At 49.2% G+C, this 21,959-nt stretch overlaps 1 protein-coding gene across 2 annotated transcripts in view; it reads right to left on the reverse strand.

Annotated features, from left to right (window-relative positions):
* The window catches only part of spryd3 (SPRY domain containing 3), a 472,395-nt gene that overhangs the window by 51,297 nt on the left and 399,139 nt on the right, over positions 1-21,959 (reverse strand). For both annotated transcript variants that reach the window (XM_072494086.1, XM_072494085.1), the window contains exon 8: positions 12,969-13,026. In XM_072494086.1, coding sequence (XP_072350187.1) covers positions 12,969-13,026 — 58 coding nt within the window. The remainder of the gene's footprint in view (positions 1-12,968; positions 13,027-21,959) is intronic.

Genomic DNA, 21,959 nt, shown 5'->3' on the forward strand with positions numbered 1-21,959 from the left:
AACAGACTCGAGGGGCAGAATGGGCCTCCTGTTCCTGTGTAACAGGCTCGAGGGGCTGAATGGCCTCCTGTTCCTGTGCAACAGGCTCGAGGGGCTGAATGGGCCTCCTCCTGTTCCTGTGTAACAGTCTCGAGTAGGCTGAATGGGATCCTCGTCCTGTTCCTGTGTAACAGTCTCGAGGGGCTGAATGGCCTCCTATTCCTGTGTAACAGGCTCGAGGGGCTGAATGGGCCTCCTGTTCCTGTGTAACAGGCTCGAGGGGCTGAATGGCCTCCTGTTCCTGTGTAACAGGCTCGAGGGGCTGAATGACCTCCTCCTGTTCCTGTGTAACAGGCTCGAGGGGCAGAATGACCTCCTCCTGTTCCTGTGTAACAGGCTCGAGGGGCTGAATGGCCTCCTGTTCCTGTGTACCAGGCTCGTGGGGCTGAATGGCCTCCTGTTCCTGTGTAACAGGCTCGAGGGGCTGAATGGGCCTCCTCCTGTTCTTGGGTAACAGGCGCGAGGGGCTGAATGGCCTCCTGTTCCTGTGTAACAGGCGCGAGGGGCTGAATGGCCTCCTCCTGTTCCTGTGTAACAGGCTCGAGGGGCTGAATGGGCCTCCTGTTCCTGTGTACCAGGTTCCAGGGGCTGAATGGCCTCCTCCTGTTCCTGTGTAACAGGCTCGAGGGGCTGAAGGGCCTCCTGTTCCTGTGTAACAGGCCCGAGGGGCTGAATGACCTCCTCCTGTTCCTGTGTAACAGGCTCGAGGGGCTGAATGGCCTCCTGTTCCTGTGTAACAGGCTCGAGAGGCTGATTGGCCTCCTGTTCCTGTGTAACAGGTTCGAGGGTCTGAATGACCTCATCCTGTTCCTGTGTAACAGGCTCGAGGGGCTGAATGGGCCTCCTGTTCCTGTGTACCAGGCTTGAGGGGCTGAATGGCCTCCTGTTCCTGTGTAACAGGCTCGAGAGGCTGAATGGCCTCCTGTTCCTGTGTAACAGGCTCGAGGGTCTGAATGACCTCATCCTGTTCCTGTGTAACAGGCTCGAGGGGCTGAATGGGCCTCCTGTTCCTGTGTACCAGGCTCGAGGGGCTGAATGGCCTCCTGTTCCTGTGTAACAGGCTCGAGGGGCTGAATGGGCCTCCTCCTGTTCCTGTGTAACAGGCTCGAGGGGCTGAATGGGCCTCCTCCTGTTCCTGTGTAACAGGCTCGAGTGTGCTGAATGGGCCTCCTCCTGTTCCTGTGTACCAGGCTCAAGGGGCTGAATGGCCTCCTGTTCCTGTGTACCAGGCTCGAGGGGCTGAATGGGCCTCCTGTTCCTGTGTAACAGGCTCGAGGGGCTGAATGGGCCTCCTCCTGTTCCTGTGTAACAGGCTCGAGGGGCTGAATGGGCCTCCTCCTGTTCCTGTGTACCAGGCTCAAGGGGCTGAATGGCCTCCTCCTGTTCCTGTGTAACAGGCTCGAGGGGCTGAAGGGCCTCCTGTTCCTGTGTAACAGGCCCGAGGGGCTGAATGACCTCCTCCTGTTCCTGTGTAACAGGCTCGAGGGGCTGAATGGCCTCCTGTTCCTGTGTAACAGGCTCGAGAGGCTGATTGGCCTCCTGTTCCTGTGTAACAGGCTCGAGGGTCTGAATGACCTCATCCTGTTCCTGTGTAACAGGCTCGAGGGGCTGAATGGGCCTCCTGTTCCTGTGTACCAGGCTTGAGGGGCTGAATGGCCTCCTGTTCCTGTGTAACAGGCTCGAGAGGCTGAATGGCCTCCTGTTCCTGTGTAACAGGCTCGAGGGTCTGAATGACCTCATCCTGTTCCTGTGTAACAGGCTCGAGGGGCTGAATGGGCCTCCTGTTCCTGTGTACCAGGCTCGACGGGCTGAATGGCCTCCTGTTCCTGTGTAACAGGCTCGAGGGGCTGAATGGGCCTCCTCCTGTTCCTGTGTAACAGGCTCGAGGGGCTGAATGGGCCTCCTCCTGTTCCTGTGTAACAGGCTCGAGTGTGCTGAATGGGCCTCCTCCTGTTCCTGTGTAACAGGCTCGAGTGTGCTGAATGGGCCTCCTCCTGTTCCTGTGTACCAGGCTCGAGGAGGGGGCTGAATGGGATCCTCCTGTTCCTGTGTAACAGACTCGAGGAGGGGGCTGAATGGGCCTCCTCCTGTTCCTGTGTACCAGGCTGAAGGGGCTGAATGGCCTCCTGTTCCTGTGTAACAGGCTCGAGGGGCTGAATGGCCTCCTGTTCCTGTGTAACAGTCTCGAGTGGGCTGAATGGGCCTCCTCCTGTTCCTGTGTACCAGGCTCGAGGGGCTGAATTGGCCTCCTCCTGTTCCTGTGTAACAGGCTCGAGGGGCTGAATGGGATCCTCCTGTTCCTGTGTAACAGGCTCGAGGGGCTGAATGGCCTCCTGTTCCTGTGTACCAGGCTCGAGGGGCTGAATGGCCTCCTGTTCCTGTGTAACAGGCTCGAGGGGCTGAATGGCCTCCTGTTCCTGTGTAACAGGCTCGAGGGGCTGAATGGCCTCCTGTTCCTGTGTAACAGGCTCGAGGGGCTGAATGGGCCTCCTCCTGTTCCTGTGTAACAGGCTCGAGGGGCTGAATGGCCTCCTGTTCCTGTGTAACAGGCGCGAGGGGCTGAATGGCCTCCTGTTCCTGTGTAACAGGCGCGAGGGGCTGAATGGGCCTCCTCCTGTTCCTGTGTAACAGTCTCGAGTGGGCTAAATGGGCCTCCTGTTCCTGTGTAACATGCTCGAGTGGGCTGAATGGCCTCCTGTTCCTGTGTAACAGGCGCGAGGGGCTGAATGGCCTCCTGTTCCTGTGTAACAGGCTCGAGGGGCTGAATGGCCTCCTGTTCCTGTGTAACAGGCTCGAGGGGCTGAATGGCCTCCTGTTCCTGTGTACCAGGCTCGAGGGGCTGAATGGCCTCCTGTTCCTGTGTAACAGGCGCGATGGGCTGAATGGCCTCCTGTTCCTGTGTAACAGGCTCGAGGGGCTGAATGGCCTCCTGTTCCTGTGTAACAGGCTCGAGAGGCTGAATGGCCTCCTGTTCCTGTGTAACAGGCGCGAGGGGCTGAATGGCCTCCTGTTCCTGTGTAACAGGCTCGAGGGGCTGAATGGCCTCCTGTTCCTGTGTAACAGGCTCGAGGGGCTGAATGGCCTCCTGTTCCTGTGTAACAGGCTCGAGAGGCTGAATGGCCTCCTGTTCCTGTGTAACAGGCGCGAGGGGCTGAATGGCCTCCTGTTCCTGTGTACCAGGCTCGAGGGGCTGAATGGCCTCCTGCTGTTCCTGTGTAACAGGCTCGAGGGGCTGAATGGCCTCCTGCTGAGTCGGCAGCTCTGCTCAGTGCTGATTGACACAAGCAAATGCAGAGATTAACCAGCTGTTTGAAAACCCAGTTAGCAGAGAGAAGCATTAAATTTAGACTGTCTGTTGGGAAGTGAACATCAACGTTAAGAGTAGCTGAGATTAACAATGCTGATGTTAACAGGAGAGGGTGAGCGCTGTTAACCCAGTACAGAATCCGCACTGGCAATTGAGGACAGCACCAAATCAGATCTGCCAATGGCACCAAATTCAGAAATTATGGACTCCATTTTCCAAAACCCAAGCTGCTTTTGGAGTGAAAGGTTAACTAAGTGATGCCGTACTGTTGACAATCTCCTCACACTGGACCTATTCTTTCTTGGCACCAGAACCTTTCTGGACATGAAAGCAAACATCTGCGTGGCTTCCAACCCGCTCCCATCCCTGGTGTCGGGACGTCCATGACTGGATCACTGAGAATGGCCCACACACAGTTGACTACTGGTTTTGAGTCTGTCCTCCAACAACAGTACAAACTTGTGCCGGGCGACATGCTGTCCCTGCACCTCTGGATTGAGGGTTTGAATCCAGCGCAGGCCAATCGAGGGAGTGTCTGGTACTGGCTGAAGTGCATGCTCCTCATGCCGAATGTGTGGAATAGTCGAGGATTCCAATTCTTTTGATTGACCTGTCCTACCTTGCAATCCATATTCAAGTCTGTGTCCTATTAGCCTCTCAAACAACATAGAACAGTACAGGCTCTTTGGCCCACAATGTGCCGACCAATTATCCTAATCTAAGATCAACCTAACCTACACCCCTTCAATCACTGCTGTCCATGTGCCTGTCCAAGAGTCGCTTAAATGTCCCGAATGACTCTGACTCCACCACCTCTGCTGGCCGTGCATTCCACACACCCACCACTCTCTGTGTAAAGAACCTCTGACATCTCCCCTATACCTTCCTCCAATCACCTTAAAATTATGTCCCCTCGTGACAGCCATTTCCACCCTGGGGAAAAGTCTCTGGCTATCCACTCTATCCATGCCTCACATCACCTTGTACATCTCACAGGGGCTGGTTTAGCTCACTGGGCTAAATCATTGGCTTTTAAAGCAGACCAATGCAGGCCAGCAGCACGGTTTGATTCCCGTACCAGCCTCCCCAAACAGGCACCGGAATGTGGCGACTAGGGGCTTTTCACAGTAACTTCATTGAAGCCTACTTGTGACAATAAGCGATTTTCATTTCATTTCATTTCTATCAAGTCACCTCTCTGCCTTCTTCACTCCAGTGAGAAAAGCCCCAGCTCCCACACCCTTTCTTCATGAGACATGCCCTGCAGTCCAGGCAGCATCCTGGTAAATCTCCTCTGCACCCTCTCCAAAGCATCCACATCCTTCCTATAATGAGGCGACCGGAACTGGACACAATATTCCAAGTGTGGTCTAACTAGAGTTTTATAAAGCTGCAGCAAAACCTCGCGGCTCTTAAACTCAATCCCCCTGTTAATGAAAGCCAACACACCATACGCCTTCTTAACAACCCTATCAACCTGGGTGGCAACTTTGAGGGATCTATGTACGTGGACCCCAAGACCCCTCTGTTCCTCCACACTTTCAAGAGTCCTGCCTTTAACCCTGTATTCAGCATTCAATTTCGACCTTCCAAAATGAATCACTTCACATTTATCGAGGTTGAACTCCATCTGCCACTTCTCAGCCCAGCTCTGCATCCTGTCAATGTCCTGCTGTAACCTGCTACAGCCCTCAACACTATCTACAACTCCCCCAACCTTCGTGTCATCGGCAAACTTACTAACCCACCCTTCCACTTCCTCATCCAAGTCATTTATAAAAACCACAAAGAGCAGGGGTCCCAGAACAGATCCCTGCGGGACACCACTGGTCACCGACCTCCAGGCGGAATACTTCCCATCCACTACCACTCGCTGTCTTCTCTCGGCCAGCCAATTCTGTACCCAGACAGCCAAATTTCCCTGTATCCCATGCCCCCCAACTTTCTGAATGAGCCTATCATGGGGAACTTTATCAAATGCCTTACTGAAATCCATATACACCACATCCACTGCCCGACCTTCATCAATGTGTCTCGTCACATCCTCAAAGAATTCAATGAGGCTTGTGAGGCTTGACCTGCCCCAACAGGTGAAAAGTTGTCCCGCTGTTTGAATTTACTGGTCCAATAACTTGCTGTTCATTCCAGGAACATTAACCCGACACCACCATCTCCCCATTGGGGTCGAAGTCCCACACCATGGAAGTAAATAACACTTCCAAACTGCCCCTTTTTGATTCTCCTTCAAATCCATTCTTTGTCTCAGCTTTAGGTCACTTGTCTTGATTGTTCTTTCTTTGTTTCGGTGTCTGTGTCTGATTACGCTCTGGAAGTGCCTTTGAGATGTTTTTCTAATCAAAAGGTCCTTCAAAGCCCATTTTGTTTCAATGGGCTGTGCTGTTTTGCTGTGTGTGTGGAATACCCGAGCCCTCCCTGCGGGCGGGATCCACCCAGCCAGTACTTCGCTCTCGGCTTTGCGAGAATGGAAGATACCGTCAGCGGACGATCGCGAGCTGCCCGTCTCCACCGCCGGCGCTGATGGTGAGCGGGTGGAGAATTACGCCCGTTAGTTTGTAAATAACTCTACGTCTCAAATTGCCAAAGTTAACAGTCCTTTTGCGTCTGCCGGATCTTTAAAAGAACCATCCAATTTAGTCCGAAACTCCAGCCTTTTCACAAGCCTTGCAAAGGAGTTCTCTTCAAATACGTGCCGAAATGCGTTTTAAATGTTCCTTTGCAATCGGATTGCACCACCCAGTCAGATCACAAGACGCTCCAAGATTATGAGACACCATGAGGTACTCCTGGAGCTGTCAGTCATAGTTAACTGAGGGGAGGGAATCTCAATAGAAAACCCTCGGGCTGAATGACTCACACTGAATGTATCCAGTGAATATTACACAATTGTATTGAAGCACCTCAGAGTGAAACCTGATCCATGGAGACAACTTAAATAACTTTGCACCACTTATAATGACAAATTTCCAAAGATGTGCAGGTTAGGTGGATTGGCCATGATAAATTGTCCCTTAGTGTCCAAAGATGTGCAGGTTAGGTGGACTGGCCATGTTAAATTGTCCCTTAGTGTCCAAAAATGTGCAGGTTAGGTGGATTGGCCATGTTAAATTGTCCCTTAGTGTCCAAAGATGTGCAGGTTAGGTGGATTGGCCACGATAAATTGTCCCTTAGTGTCCAAAGATGTGCAGGTTAGGTGGATTGGCCATGATAAATTGTCCCTTAGTGTCCAAAGATGTACAGGTTAGGTGGATTAGCCGTGTTAAATTGTCCCTCTGTGTCCAAAGATGTGCAGGTTAGGTGGATTGGCCATGTTAAATTGTCCCTTAGTGTCCAAAGATGTACAGGTTAGGTGGATTGACCATGTTAAATTGTCCCTTAGTGCCCAAAGATGTGCAGGTTAGGTGGATTGGCCATGATAAATTGTCCCTCAGTGTCCAAAGATGTGCAGGTTAGGTGGATTGGCCATGTTAAATTGTCCCTTAGTGCCCAAAGATGTGCAGGTTAGGTGGATTGGCCATGTTAAATTGTCCCTCAGTGTCCAAAGATGTGCAGGTTAGGTGGATTGGCCATGTTAAATTGTCCCTTCATTTCCCAGCCTTGTTCCCCTCGCCCTTCGTCCTCTTTCCTTCCTCATTTGTTTACAGGTTGATCTCCTCTTCAATATGTTTGCCACAGTTTGGAGGTCTGCCCAATTAATGCAGCAAATCCTTTTTTAATCTTTCATTTCAACCATATCTCTCTCCCCCCCCCCCCCCCCCCCCCCCCCGAGCAGTCTGCATTCTTTAACCAATGTGTCCATTCCGCTTCCTTTCTCATCTTTACTATCCCTCCTCTTGGAAGATATCACATTCTATTGGATGGATTTTTCTCTCTGTGCGTTAGGGCCAGTTGTTCCAGTAAATAATTGGAGATGGGCTCTTCCCCCATCCTCACAACAGCAAAGTGAACAAAACATTCACAACAAAGCAAAGCCTCGCAGACACTGGGAATCAAAAATACAAACAGAACCTGCTGGAAATATTGAGCAGGTCAGACAGCATCTGCGAAGAGAGAAAGACAGAGCCGGAATTATTCATTTGGGTTTCTCTTTCCCCAGCAATGCTGCCAGACCTGCTGCGTGTTTCCAACATTTCCTGGTTCTATTAAAGATCGCGCTCAATTGTTTGCCAGGCAGCAAACTGTAAGCCGTTTGTTTTGTGCTGTTTTTAAAAAAATGGAAAATTGCTGAGCTAACAACATACCTCCAGCTGAGTAACAACGGCCACGGGGATGGGGGATCTGGTCCAGCCAACTCCCAACAAAGGAAAACCTTTGCAGGTCTTAACCTCCCATCATGGTGCTAATGGCCGAAGTATTAGTCGTCCCAACACAACGGTTTCGATAAAGAAAGTGTCGGTTAGTTATCCCGGCACCGTGATATTGTCTGGTGGAGCTGAATGCCAGCAGTTACGTCTGATCTCTCAATGTGAACAGAACTCCAGGCAACAGCCTGTGCTGTGGACCATAACATGGGCGGCACATTAACACAGTGGTTAGCACTGTGGCTTCACAGCGCCAGAGTCCCAGGTTCGATTCCCCGCTGGGTCACTGTCTGTGCGGAGTCTGCACGTTCTCCCCGTGTCTGCGTGGGTTTCCTCCGGGTGCTCCGGTTTCCTCCCACAAGTCCCGAAAGACGTGCTGTTAGGTGAATTGGACATTCTGAATTCTCCCTCTGTGACCCGAACAGGCGCCGGAATGTGGCGACTAGGGGCTTTTCACAGTAACTTCATTGCAGTGTTAATGTAAGTTACTTGTGACAATAAAGATTATTTAAAAAAACGGTGGCAGCAGAAACAGCTCTGACCCTCATGAAACCTGCCAACTGCTGGGACCTCGGAACCCGTGCCTGCAAACTAACTCACTCTATCTGCCTTCTCCAATCGTGGAAGTGTCACTACAATCAGCTCACCTCCCCTCAGAAAGACCATTCCAGTGGACTCCCGATTCTGGACGCATGTTAAATCCTAACTTGTATTTTCTTGTGGCCGTACCCTGAATGCTCTTCCTTCCCACCCCCCATTTACTGTGAGCGCAAAAGGGGTGGGTGCTGCAAAATGCCTTCCCGCGTGCGTATGCGGGAAAATAAACCCACCCTTTTTATTTCGTCTGACCTTGAGTTTACTGTGCAGATTATCAACAACAGAGAATTGGAGCACTTTCTAATTTAAGGTTTGGGGAAAATGTACACCATTTATAAAGGGGGGAATCGACATTAAAAAAAAACACTTTCAGTTTATGGATGGGTTGAGTGGGGAACCAGAGCAGGTTAAATTGACCGCCCTCCTGTCTGTGACCCCTGCGTGGGTTTATTGCTGCGTGGCAACATCACGTAGACTTAGCTTGAAACATCCTAAAGGATGTTGCTGCTGTGTTGACTGACAGCAAAACTATTTGACTTTAAATCTTCTGACTTTGGAGCAGACAGGAGCTTTTCACAGTAACTTTGTTGCAGTGTTAATGTAAGCCTACTTCTGACACTAATAAAGATTAGTATTGTCGCCGTCATTCTCCCAATCAGCACACCCATCAACTTCGCTCCCAGACCCCATCACACCCTTTTCCTCGAGTTGGAATTGTGCGTGTGAGCGAGTTCGGAATGAAACCCAGAGCCAGGATTGCATCTGCATATATCCTCACATCTGTCCACATTCAGCTGCTTGCAAGGGTTAGTAAATGTTTCCCTGGTCACTATGGAGACGAGCGGAAAACAATGACAGACCCAGTTAGATGCATCGCGGGTGGGAACAGGTTTCTCACTTCCTTTCTGTGCAACACGAAAAGCCTTGTCGCAACAACAACTATTGCAAAAGAATTCAACAGACTGGGCAGCAGAGCGCTCCTGTGTCCGGGCTCCCAGCACAGATTAGACAGTCTCATTAACACACAAAACACTATGGAAACTTCAAGCAGCTCCACATGTTTCATCTGGTAATCAAGGCGAACGCATGTCAGATCAAGTTCGTCCTTATTTGAGCTGTAATTCATTTGGACAGCATTACTGCCCTGTCACCAGGGATTCACGTCACTAAAGACAGTTTCAGGCATTCGTCCTCAAGAGCACACCTCTCGGTAAAAGCAAACTTGGGAGTTTGACTGCTTTATAGGAGGAGAATTAAACCGTGGTCTAGAAAACGGGAAGGTTTCTGTGGAACGTTCGCTTTTAAAAAAAATTTCCCTCCTTGGGAGATGTCTGCGCTCAATTATTTAAAGAGTATGAGAGAGTTGAGCCAATAGGGCACCCTTCTTCTCTGTGTTTCCTTCCGGTTCCTTCTCTCTCAATCTCAGGAAGGAAACAAAGAAAGAAAGGACAGACTCGCATTTCTGTAGCGCCTGTCACAATCTCAGCATGTCCCAAAGTGCTTCACAGCTAATTAAGTATTTTCTTGTAGTATAGCCAGTGTTGTAAACTACGCACCATGAGGTCTTACCGGCAGGAGGTGAACAACCAGATATAATCTGTTTCAGTGATGTTGGTTGGCAGAGCAATATAGGTCAGTACACTGGAGAGAGTGCCCCTGTTCTTCTTTGAAAAGGTTTGTGCCATCTTTTCCACGCACCCGAGAGTGCAGATGGCAAAACACTTTACCTGAAAGACGGCACGTCCAACAGTGCAGCATGCCCTCAGTACGGCACTGAACTGTCAGTTGGTTCCCTTTGACAAGCAAGTCAAGCTTCCCCCTCCCGAACCCACATCCTTTTCTAGTTTTTCCCTCCATCTCCCCTTGTGCCCGCTCCAAGCTCTTGTCCATGACATCCACCTCCTGCTCCCCGTCGACCCTATTCCCACTCAACTGCTGACCAAATCTCTCTTCCAGATCTCTGTGTTAGTTGACATTGTTAACAGCTCCCTTTCCTCAGGTCCTGCATACTGCTGCTTTAAATGTGCCAACATCACGCCAACATCCTCGCCGCTCCCACCCCTCCCAAAGGAAACATCCTTGACCCTTCTGGTCCTTCCAAACTACCCCCCCCCCCCCAACCAAATTCTTGACTGCTCCACGGCAAGTGACCGCCTCCCAAGACATCCCCAGCTTCGTCCCAACTCCACGTTTGAATCCCTCCACTCAGGCTTACACCCCTCCCACAGCCCGTATCCAAGTCATGAATATTTTCCTTCCCCTCCCCTCTTTGGCAGCCCCGAGCACAGTTGAGCCCCTCCATGTCAGTGAATGGACACACCCAGCCACTGTAATAAACCTCCACTAAATCTTTCACCCAATATAAACAAACGGTTCGTCAAGCTGGACAGGATTACAAAACTATTTTTAAAATATTTACAAAGAGTTAGTTTAGTTCTGGTTTGCAATCTTCATTCCGCCACTTGAAAAGTATGGCTATCTTGTCAAACAGTTGCTGACATGCCTGTCTATCAAATGCAAAATAAATTCACTGGCTATTTTCAAACTTCAAAACAAGATCTGGTCTGGTGCTCGACCGATTTCAAAGGCTGGACCCTGGAGCTAAACATAATCAGCGCACGCTGTTCAAACTCTGGCACAATGAGGGGCTGGTTTAGCACTGGGCTAAATCGCTGGCTTGAAAGCAGACCAAGGCAGGCCAGCAGCACGGTGCAATTCCCGTACCAGCCTCCCCGAACAGGTGCCGGAATGTGGCGACTAGGGGCGTTTCACAGTAACTTCATTGAAGCCTACTTGTGACAATAAGCCATTTTCATTTCATTTCATACTGACAAGACAAAGTGCTCTCTTGAAATGGAGTTGGGCAGTTGACCACAAGGATGGTCTAAGGTGGGGAATAAAATAATCCACAGCAGAGAAGATGCTAAAAACGAGGGGCGGCACGGAGGCACAGTGGTTAGCCCTGCTGCCTCACTGCGCCGAGGACCCGGGTTTGATCCCGGCTCTGGGTCACTGTCCGTGTGGCGTTTTCACATTCTCCCCCGTGTCTGTGTGGGTCTCACCCCCACAACCCAAAGATGTGCAGAGTAGGAGGATTGGCCACGATAAATTGCCCCTTCATTGGGAAAACAAGAATTGAGTATTCTAAATTTATAATTTAAAAAAAGTAACAGTCCTATTGACTAAATTCAATGCAAGCAGCCTGACTAACTAACGCTAGCACATTGCTTTGGAGGTAGCACTCTTTGCAAACATATATCACATGCAAAAATGTGGAACTCCCAGAGAATGGAACACGAAGGGAACTTTGTACTGCTTCCAATTTTCATTGCATTGTGCTGCAGGCAGGAGCGATGGCAGACAGCGATGCTGACACAAGCAAATCCTGGGAGTGGAACCGCAGTGAGATCAGTTACTAGTCATATAAACGCTGGAGGGAAATGGTACAGTCTCCAGAAAGTGACACTTGTTAAAAAACGGTATAGCTTCCATACATTTTCTGTTCACAAAACCAAATCTCTAGTCACATTTGATGTCATGATAAATCCCCCGTGGCCACATTTCTACACTCGATGCAAACTGGTCCTGTTGTAATTACAACAGGTGAACAGCTGGTGGCACTGTGGTGCTCTCCGGGCTCCACCAAAAAGAAAAGCTGATTTTCCAACGGATTATTTTACATTGTGGTAAACTGATGGTGAACTTTGAAATGTATTATTTTGGACTGCCAGTTTGGGGGATTTTTCTTTTCTCCAGGCTTTTAGAAAATACACTTTCTATACGCCGTGTAGTCTTGCCATGGTCACGAGGCAGCCTACCTGCCCCCCACTTTGGGCTCCACACCGCGACTCTTGCTCAGCTTCTTCAAATCCAAGTATTTCAACCCTTCGTACAAAGAAATTGTGCTCCCCCAGATGGTGGTACTTGCAGCCACATGCACCTCAACTACAAGGATGTTCAAACCTCGCACGATACAATCCAAAACAATACAGCATAGGAACAGGCCCCTTCGGCCCTCCAAGCATGTAACGGTCATACAACGATGAACAGGTCTCCTCCATTAGGCCAGAGCCAGCAGCCCCCCTATCAGGTTCCCCCATAATAATAATCGCTTATTGTCACAGGTAGGCTTCAATGAAGTTACTGTGAAAAGCCCCTAGTCGCAACATTGCGGCACCTGTTCGGGGAGGCTGGTACGGGAATTGAACCGTGCTGCTGACCTTGTTGTGTATTACAAGCCAGCTGTTTAGCCCACTGTGCTAAATCATATACATGTTTGTTTAAAGTTCTCTCCCTGGCCCACTCGCGATTTATCTTCCCTCACCTCCTGCATACTCAAACACGACACACCTCGATCCGTTGCATTATGCATCAAAAGTCCCCTCTTTAACACAGCTCTCAATTACCTCCTTGAACCTTTTCCCTTTCACTCTTTGGCCTCATTGCAGCACGTGGGGTGGCCCACTGGTATAGAAAAAAAGCATCAAAAAGTGCTCCAGGCAATGCCACGTGACAGGTTAACAGGAGGATGAGGGTGTTTGGGAAGAACAGAATTGGTCTGTGCCAGCACTAAACAGGCTGCAGTGTTAATAGAGCAATGCAGGAGGGCAAAGGCCAGTCCTGCCCTCGTCTTCACACAGTCACAGAGAATCATATTGAAGAGCACTGGGCCCAGCTCCCAGAAATGCTAAGACTCAGTTTCATACCTGCATGATAGGCCACTGATCCTCGACTCCAGCCAGGGTGCCGGTTTTTTGGGTAGTCCTAAAAAAGGAAACGAGAAGGAATCAAATACTTTGCTGAGGGCTTTTCGGTGGAGGGTCGTACAACGTTCCGAACATCAATAGACAGACCCCACAGCTTGCTTGTTCTACAACAAGAATCAATGGCTTACTTAGAGATTGATCGTTTATGCTTCCTGTGCAACAGTTTAGCCAGTTTCAGGTTGAAAGGAAAACCTGTGCAAATGTTGGAATGTCCACATTCCTTCAGATAATTATTTTGTGTCAAGGTTACAAATGTCAGTGGTGAAGAACGGGCGGCTTCCCATTCCAGACACCCAGCACCAGGTACAGCACGGGGTTAGATACAGAGCAAAGCTCCCTCTACACTGTCCCCATCAAACACTCCCAGGACAGGTACAGCACGGGGTTAGATACAGAGCAAAGCTCCCTCTACACTGTCCCCATCAAACACTCCCAGGACAGGCACAGCACGGGGTTAGATACAGAGTAAAGCTCCCTCTACACTGTCCCCATCAAACACTCCCAGGACAGGCACAGCACGGGGTTAGATACAGAGTAAAGCTCCCTCTACACTGTCCCCATTTAACACTCCCAGAGGGACGGGTACAGCACGGGGTTAGATACAGAGTAAAGCTCCCTCTACACTGTCCCCATCAAACACTCCCAGGACAGGTACAGCACGGGGTTAGATACAGAGTAAAGCTCCCTCTACACTGTCCCCATCAAACACTCCCAGGACAGGTACAGCACGGGGTTAGATACAGGGTAAAGCTCCCTCTACACTGTCCCCATCAAACACTCCCAGGACAGGTACAGCACGGGGTTAGATACAGAGTAAAGCTCCCTCTACACTGTCCCCATCAAACACTCCCAGGACAGGTACAGCACGGGGTTGGATACAGAGTAAAGCTCCCTCTACACTGTCCCCATCAAACACTCCCAGGACAGGTACAGCACGGGTTAGATACAGAGTAAAGCTCCCTCTACACTGTCCCCATCAAACACTCCCAGGACAGGTACAGCATGGGGTTAGATACAGAGTAAAGCTCCCTCTACACTGTCCCCATCAAACACTCCCAGGACAGGTACAGCACGGGGTTTGATACAGAGTAAAGCTCCCTTTACAATGTCCCCATCAAACACTCCCAGGACAGGTACAGCACGGGGTTAGATACAGAGTAAAGCTCCCTCGACACTGTCCCCATCAAACACTCCCAGGACAGGTACAGCACGGGGTTTGATACAGAGTAAAGCTCCCTTTACAATGTCCCCATCAAACACTCCCAGGACAGTTACAGCACGGGGTTAGATACAGAGTAAAGCTCCCTCGACACTGTCCCCATCAAACACTCCCAGGACAGGTACAGCACTGCGTTAGACACAGAGTAAAGCTCCCTCTATACTGTCCCCATCAAACACTCCCAGGGCAGGTACAGCACGGGGTTAGATACAGAGTAAAGGTCCCTCTACACTGTCCCCATCAAACACTCCCAGGACAGGTACAGCACAGGGTTAGATACAGAGTAAAGCTCCCTCTACACTGTCCCCATCAAACACTCGCAGGACAGGTACAGCACGGGATTAGATACAGAGTAAAGGTCCCTCTACACTGTCCCCATCAAACACTCCCAGGACAGGTACAGCACGGGGTTAGATACAGAGTAAAGCTCCCCTACACTGTCCCCATCAAACACTCCCAGGACAGGTACAGCACGGGGTTAGATACAGAGTAAAGCTCCCTCTACACTGTCCCCATCAAATATTCCCAGGACAGGTACAGCATGGGGTTAGATACAGAGTAAAACTCCCTCTACACTTTCCCCATCAAACACTCCCAGGACAGGTACAGCACGGGGTTAGATACAGAGTAAAGCTCCCTCGACACTGTCCCCATCAAACACTCCCAGGACAGGTACAGCACGGGGTTAGATACAGAGTAAAGCTCCCTCTACACTGCCCCCATCAAACACCCCCAGGACAGGTACAGCACGGGGTTAGATACAGAGTAAAGCTCCCTCTACACCGTCCCCATCAAACACTCCCAGGACAGGTACAGCACGGGGTTAGATACAGAGTAAAACTCCCTCTACACTGCCCCCATCAAACACCCCCAGGACAGGTACAGCACGGGGTTAGATCCAGAGTAAAGCTCCCTCTACACTGTCCCCATCAAACACTCCCAGGACAGGTACAGCACGGGGTTAGATACAGAGTAAAACTCCCTCTACACTGTCCCCATCAAACACTGCCAGGTTCTCTGCGCAATTCTGAGAAGAATACTGCCTGTTGAATCAACGAGACAATTTCCCATTCCCCAAGCAGCTACTTGATTGTGTTCAGTATTATATTAAGGGCTTTTAATGAAGAAATACTCATTTCTTGATGGTGATGACATTTAGTCCGTGCGTTGTCATTTGTGCCTTTCATTGCCTGCATTACCCTTTTCACTTCAAGGCTTTTAGCCTGTCTCAGTCGTCTTGGTTTCAGCAGAGATGTTTGGTTGACTACAGGTAGACATCCCGAGTAATTTTGCACATTAGGTGCAGTTTGTGGAGTTCTCCAGTATGCAATCTGTCCATGAAGAGAAAGTCAAGGTGCAAGGGTCGGTGGGCAGCGCACAGTTTCCCTGTTTTTGTCCACAGGATTGTGAAAAAAACTGGAGATTGCATTCTCAAAGCTTTATTTCAGGAAGTGACAATATTTCAAGGTATGATTTATTGCTCCTTTTCTATTCTGAACTGCTTACAGAGACAACACCCTTGATTCGAGCGGCTGTGGTTTCTTTGTTGACTGTTAGAAACCAAAGCAGGTTGTTTAACAACAGAATTCTTTTCAGGCACTCCCCTGCATTAATTTTATCTTTTGACAAAAATACTTCCTCTGGACCACTTTCGCGGTTGCAGGGGGGAAAAGACAGAATTGCATTTCTATAGCACCTTTCACAACCTCGGGTTTTCCCAATCGATGAAGTGTAGCTGCTGTTGTGATATAGAAACGGCAGGAGCCAATTTGTGCGCAGGAAGCTCCCACGAACAGCAATGAGATAAATGATCAAATAATCTAAATGAGGGATAAATATTGACCAGGATACTGGGGAGAACTCCCCTGATCTTTTTCAAAACAGTGCCATGGGTCTTTTCTAGCTAAGAACGGTGACAGGGCCTGGGGTTTGACGTCTCATTTGACTGTCAGATGAATTATGGGTTTAAATGTTTGGTAGCACAGAGAGTAGCACTGAAAAATAGACACATGCTGCCGAAGCTGATCATCTTGCACTCATCACGCCAAATCGCAAGCATTCCAATTGGCCAGGCAGCAACAATTTACATTGCATGGGAAGAGTGCGCTGATTGATTGGCATATGGGGAGGCAGTGCTGTAGTGGTATTCGCACTGGATTAGTAATCCAGAGACCCAGGGTAATGCTCGGAGGACCCAGGTTCCAATCCCACCACCACCAAAATTTGAATTCAATAAAAAGAAAATCTGGGATTAAAAGAAGTTTTAATAAACAAACAAAGAACAAAGAAATGTACAGCACAGGAACAGGCCCTTCGGCCCTCCAAGCCCGTGCCGACCATGCTGCCCGACTAAACTACAATCTTCTGCACTTCCTGGGTCCGTATCCCTCTATTCCCAAATGGTGTGTTGGCCTTCATTGAGTTGGTGACATCAGGTATGATCATAATGAATGGTGGAGCAGGGATAAATAGCTTCCTCCTGTTCCTATTTTCTATGTTTTCTAAAGACTCAAACCCTTAGACTGTATTCCCGATGCTGTGTTCAGAGTGTAAGCTCTTATGAATGGCTGCAATGGTACAATCAGACACAAGCATCTGTGTTTGGGACACTTTTGTTGTAGAATGGAAGGTGAATACGGATGACATTGGATTGACTCATGTTAGCCGTGCCAAACAGCAAAGGTTTCAGTGACAGAACAACTTTGGTCAATGTTGCAGAGACAGAACAAAAGCGATGGGTGAAGCATAGGGTGAAAGATCGGAATCGCAACTTCATGTCACGGTAGCACAGTGGTTAGCACTGTTGCTTCACAGCTCCAGGGACCGGGTTCGATTCCCCCGCTGGGGTCACTCTCTGTGCGGAGTCTGCACGTTCTCCCCGTTGTCTGCGTGGGTTTCCTCCGGGTGCTCCGGTTTCCTCCCACAAGTCCCGAAAGACATGCTTGTTGGGTGAATTGGACATTCTGAATTCTCCCTCTGTGACCCGAACAGGCGCCGGAATGTGGCGACTAGGGGCTTTTCACAGTAACTTCATTGCAGTGTTAATGTAAGCCTACTTGTGACAATAAAGATTATTAAATTAAATTAACAGGATGACACCACCTGTGAAACACCAAGTGGGGACACTGGATGGTGTCTGTCGCAAAGGTGCCAAGTTTAAGTAGGTGGCCATGAAAATCCAATCTTTCCAATTTTCATTGAGAGCATTTCACTATCCTTCCTCAATGCTGCAGGCATGTACAAGCTAGAAGCTACCACTCACGCTATTGGCAGTGAATCCTAGTTCGAGGGGCATGAGAAAACTGTTGGCAACTTAATCAGGAAGAGCAGGAATCTAGATTTGTCCTTGCCCCCCAACATGACCCTGGAGGTTTTGGTAACACAGAAATGGATGCTAAGCCTTGACAAGGTTGAGCCATGTTTGGCCACGAGTGACTGAGATCAGGTACGCAAGGCTTGAGGGCATGAAGAGGTGAATGACGATGCGGCACTCGGTGGAAACGAGGTGTAGAAATCATTTAAATGAGGAGTGTGGCAAACGTGCTCCGGTGGGTGGTGAGCTTGTTCAAGAGGGGCTTTAGCCTGAGATACTGGCAGGGGCAGAGGAAGATTGACAAACGGTATTGAGTGGCAAGGAGAATAAAGGCATGCTATTTGGGAAGGGGGGAACAGGTGGATGAGGAGAACAGGACAGGGCCCGGAAAAGGTTTGGGTCTGACATAGCAACCAAAGTCTACGCAGAAATGGGCGCAAGTGGGATCCTTCCATTTACATGGAGGGCAGCACAGAGCTCAGCATCACAAGGAAAGGGCGATAATTGAGATTAGTCGCAAGAGGAATGGGGAGGAGGTATTGAAGAAGTGACGTCTGGTTTAGATGGGAGCACAATAGCTTTCGAAAAGAAAGGCAAACGGAATGTCAACAGGATACATTAGAGTTTATTGTCAAAAAAATAAAAAAACACCTTGGGATTGGGGGGGGGGGGGGGGGGGGGGGGGCACTTCAATGCCAAGTACTTACTCATTTATAATAACCGAATGTTCTAATCTCGACACGATGTTAACCTGGTACATTGGATAAGCTTCATCTTTTCTACTGGCTGCTAGACACTTGTGAACCTGTGCAATCTCAGTAGCTGAGACCAGCACAGTGCTGTATTGTTCCACCTCGCACTCCGGATTATAAAACAGTCTCACACGTAATTACACAGATAAATTACATGTTTGAACTTTGGAAACACTGTGGTGGCATCTTTTCGTTAACAAACAGCTTCTCAAGACAAACTAATTGCAAAATTAGCGGTCTGAAATGCGTGGAATAGCCAGAAGCAGGTAGGGTTCACGAGCACAGAAAGGAGCAAACATCCCAGGGAGCAAAGTGTGAATCTCAGCTCCTTCTGCTCCATCCTGACCCAGTGAAATCTACGTCCCAGTCCCGGTGTTGGCCTTTTCACCAACTCTGCCAACCTCAAACTTACCTCCACCGGTAATCAGATCATTAGCAGCATTCAGAGAATAAACCATGTCCCTTTCTCACTTAAGTGGCCGGTCATGCCCTGGAGACTGATGGGCATCACGGTAGCACAGTGGTTAGCACTGTTGCTTCACAGCTCCATGGTCCCCAGGTTCGATTCCGGCTTGGGTCACTGTCTGTGCGGAGTCTGCACGTTCTCCCCGTGTGTGCGTGGGTTTCCTCCGGGTGATCCGGTTTCCTCCCACAGTCCAAAGATGTGCAGGTTAGGTGGATTGGCCAATGATATAATTGTCCTTAGTGTCCCAAAAAGGTTAGATGGGGGTTACTGGGTTTATGGGGATAGGGTGGAGGTGTTGACCTTGGGGTAGGGTGCTCTTTCCAAGAGCCGGTGCAGACTCGATGGGCCGAATGGCCTCCTTCTGGCACTGTAAATTCTATGATTTACGAATCATTCATTTTTACCTTCAATCTCCTCACTCTTCAATGGTATTGACTATTACCACAGGCACCCTCTGACCCCTTTGCTCAAACGGTGTGCAAATCTCAACAGAGCATCGGATCATTGAAATCAAAGCCAAGTCCAAAGCTGCCTTCATCAAAGGTAAGGCTGGCTGTTTCTGGGGGCCCCTTGCAAGGTGTACTTTTGTCCTCCTCCTCCTCCTCCCCCTTATTCCCCCCCCCCCCCCCCCCCCACCCAAAAACCAAACTGAAATTCAAACAATGAAGAATGAGCCATTCTTCTTGGATGCCCAAGGCGCACATCCCCTGAAAAATTCAGAAATTGCCCTGTAAAATGGGACACTGATCTATTCCATCCATAGATTGGTTTCATTCCTGGGACAGAAATCACGAGTAGAAGTCTTACAACACCAGGTTAAAGTCAAACAAGTTTGTGTAGAAAGAGGCTGGTTTAGCACAGGGTTAAATCGCTGGCTTTTAAAGCAGACCCAGGCAGGCCAGCAGTACGGTTCAATTCCCGTACCGCCTCCCGAAACAGGCGCCGGAATGTGGCGACTAGGGGCTTTTCACAGTAACTTCATTGAAGCCTACTTGTGACAATAAGCGATTTTCTTTTCATTTCTCGAATGACTAGCTTTCGGAGCGCACCTGAGGAAGGAGCAGCGCTCCGAAACCTAGTGATTCTAAACAAACCTGTTGGACTTTAACCTGCTGTTGGAAGACTTCTTACTGTGCCCACCCCAGTCCAACGCTGGCATCTCCACATCATTAATCACAAGGGTACGGGTTCCCAATTGTATTTAGACAAGAGCCTCAATCATTCATCTTACTTACGTCACACCAGCTCAATCCTGTTTTCTACGAGCTTGACAGGAATATTGTTTGGAATGCAGAGATGGCCATATATTCTAAACACTATCTGGGAACAGTGAGAAGGTGGAAACTACACGTGTGCAATGTAGCGCAGCAGAACATTTTCAGCAGCCGAGATTTTATCAGATGCACAGATGTCCTACAATGCAGATGTGACACCACATTATTGAGTTTGTAATAAATATAGAGACACTGTTCAGTAATGTCCGTTTTTCATACCCACTGACTGCATGGCCAGGTTTGTATTGGGCAAAACAAAAATCAGCAACAGACTGACTTAGAATGGGCTGCAATAGCAGCTTTTATGTTTTGTGATATCTTTGTGTTCCTTTATACGTGCCCTACCTTCACCCGCAGTGGAAAATACCAACTGGCGTACTGAACGTAACACAGATGTTTCTTTACCAATTGGTCCTCAAGCTGGAAAACATCTTTTGAAGCTGGCAGCTACGTTTTCTTGACCACGCCATTCTCACTTTACACTGAATCACACCTCCTGCGTGCAGTATGTCACATGCTAGTTATTCAGCATCACGGTGACGACATGCGCAATAGTGATCTGCCCTTTCTGTTATAATTAACAGTCAGAAAAATAAAATGTTGCTGGAGTTTTTTGTTGCTGGAGTTTTTTTGTCTTAGCCTGATCGGGACAAACACAAGAATGCCAAATTTCAAACAAGCACAAGAATTTGTACTGCAGCAGAAATGTGTGCCGATCGGTATTCTTACTCGAGTCCTGGCAAGTGCAAGGTGTAAAAGCTTCAGCAACATGCAAGTTCTGTATTATCAACTTTCAGTTAGTCAAAATGTTCTGGATATCGCTCTTTAACCTAATTATTCAGACATATAGTAGATCCTCTTACCCAAGGCAGCTTCCATTACATACTCAGTGATGTGCCTCACTTATACACGAGGCATATTCCAAGACGAGAAATGAAACAATCTGGTATTCTTAGAAGAGTGTCTTGATCGGAGAACTTTCCTGTACATTGTCTGCCCTGGGGTTCAGGTACCTTCCTCAGAGATTTGTTTTGTTGTGTGGTCGGGGTCTACACAGGCGTTTGGGGGATTGTCCACTCTCCCAAAGTATGCTGCTTGATTCCACTGTCTTTTTAACCCATTACTCTTTATTTACAGCAAGTGTTTACACATTGGACCTCGACACAAGATTTGTGCTTCTCCCCCTTCCACATCTCTCTTACTTCTCTCACGAGTAACTCACCTCCTGACTCCCCGAAGCCTGTCCACCATCTACAAGGCACAAGTCAGGAGTGTGATGGAATACTCTCCACTTGCCTGGATGAGCGCAGCTCCAACAACACTCAAGAAGCTCGACACCATCCTGGACAGAGCAGCCATTTATAATAATCTTTAGTGTCACAAGTGGGCTTACATTAACACTGCGATGAAGTTACTGTGAAAAGCCCCTAGTCGCCACATTCCGGCACCTGTTCGGGTCAGAGGGAGAATTCAGAATGTCCAAATTACCTAACAAGCACGTCTTTCGGGACTTGTGGGAGGAAACCGGAGCACCCGAGGAAACCCACGCAGACACGGGGAGAACGTGCAGACTCCGCACAGACAGTGACCCAAGCCGGGAATCAAACCTGGGACCCTGGAGCTGTGATGCAACCGTGCTAACCCCTGTGCTACCCGTGCTGCCCATTTGATGCTTCCCCTTCCACAAACATTCACTCCCTCCACCACTGACGCACAGTAGCAGTCGTGCCCACCGTCTACAGATGCAATGCAGGAACCCGACCAAGGCTCCTTCAAAAGCATCTGCCAAACCCACTACCATCTAGAAGGACAAGGGCAGCAGATACCTGGGAACCCCACCACCTGGAGGTTCCCCTCCAAGTCACGTCACCATCCTGACTTGGAAATAGTATCGCCGTTCCTTCACT

Source organism: Scyliorhinus torazame, chromosome X (assembly GCF_047496885.1).
Source record: "Scyliorhinus torazame isolate Kashiwa2021f chromosome X, sScyTor2.1, whole genome shotgun sequence".
Classification (NCBI taxonomy): Eukaryota; Metazoa; Chordata; class Chondrichthyes; order Carcharhiniformes; family Scyliorhinidae; genus Scyliorhinus; species Scyliorhinus torazame.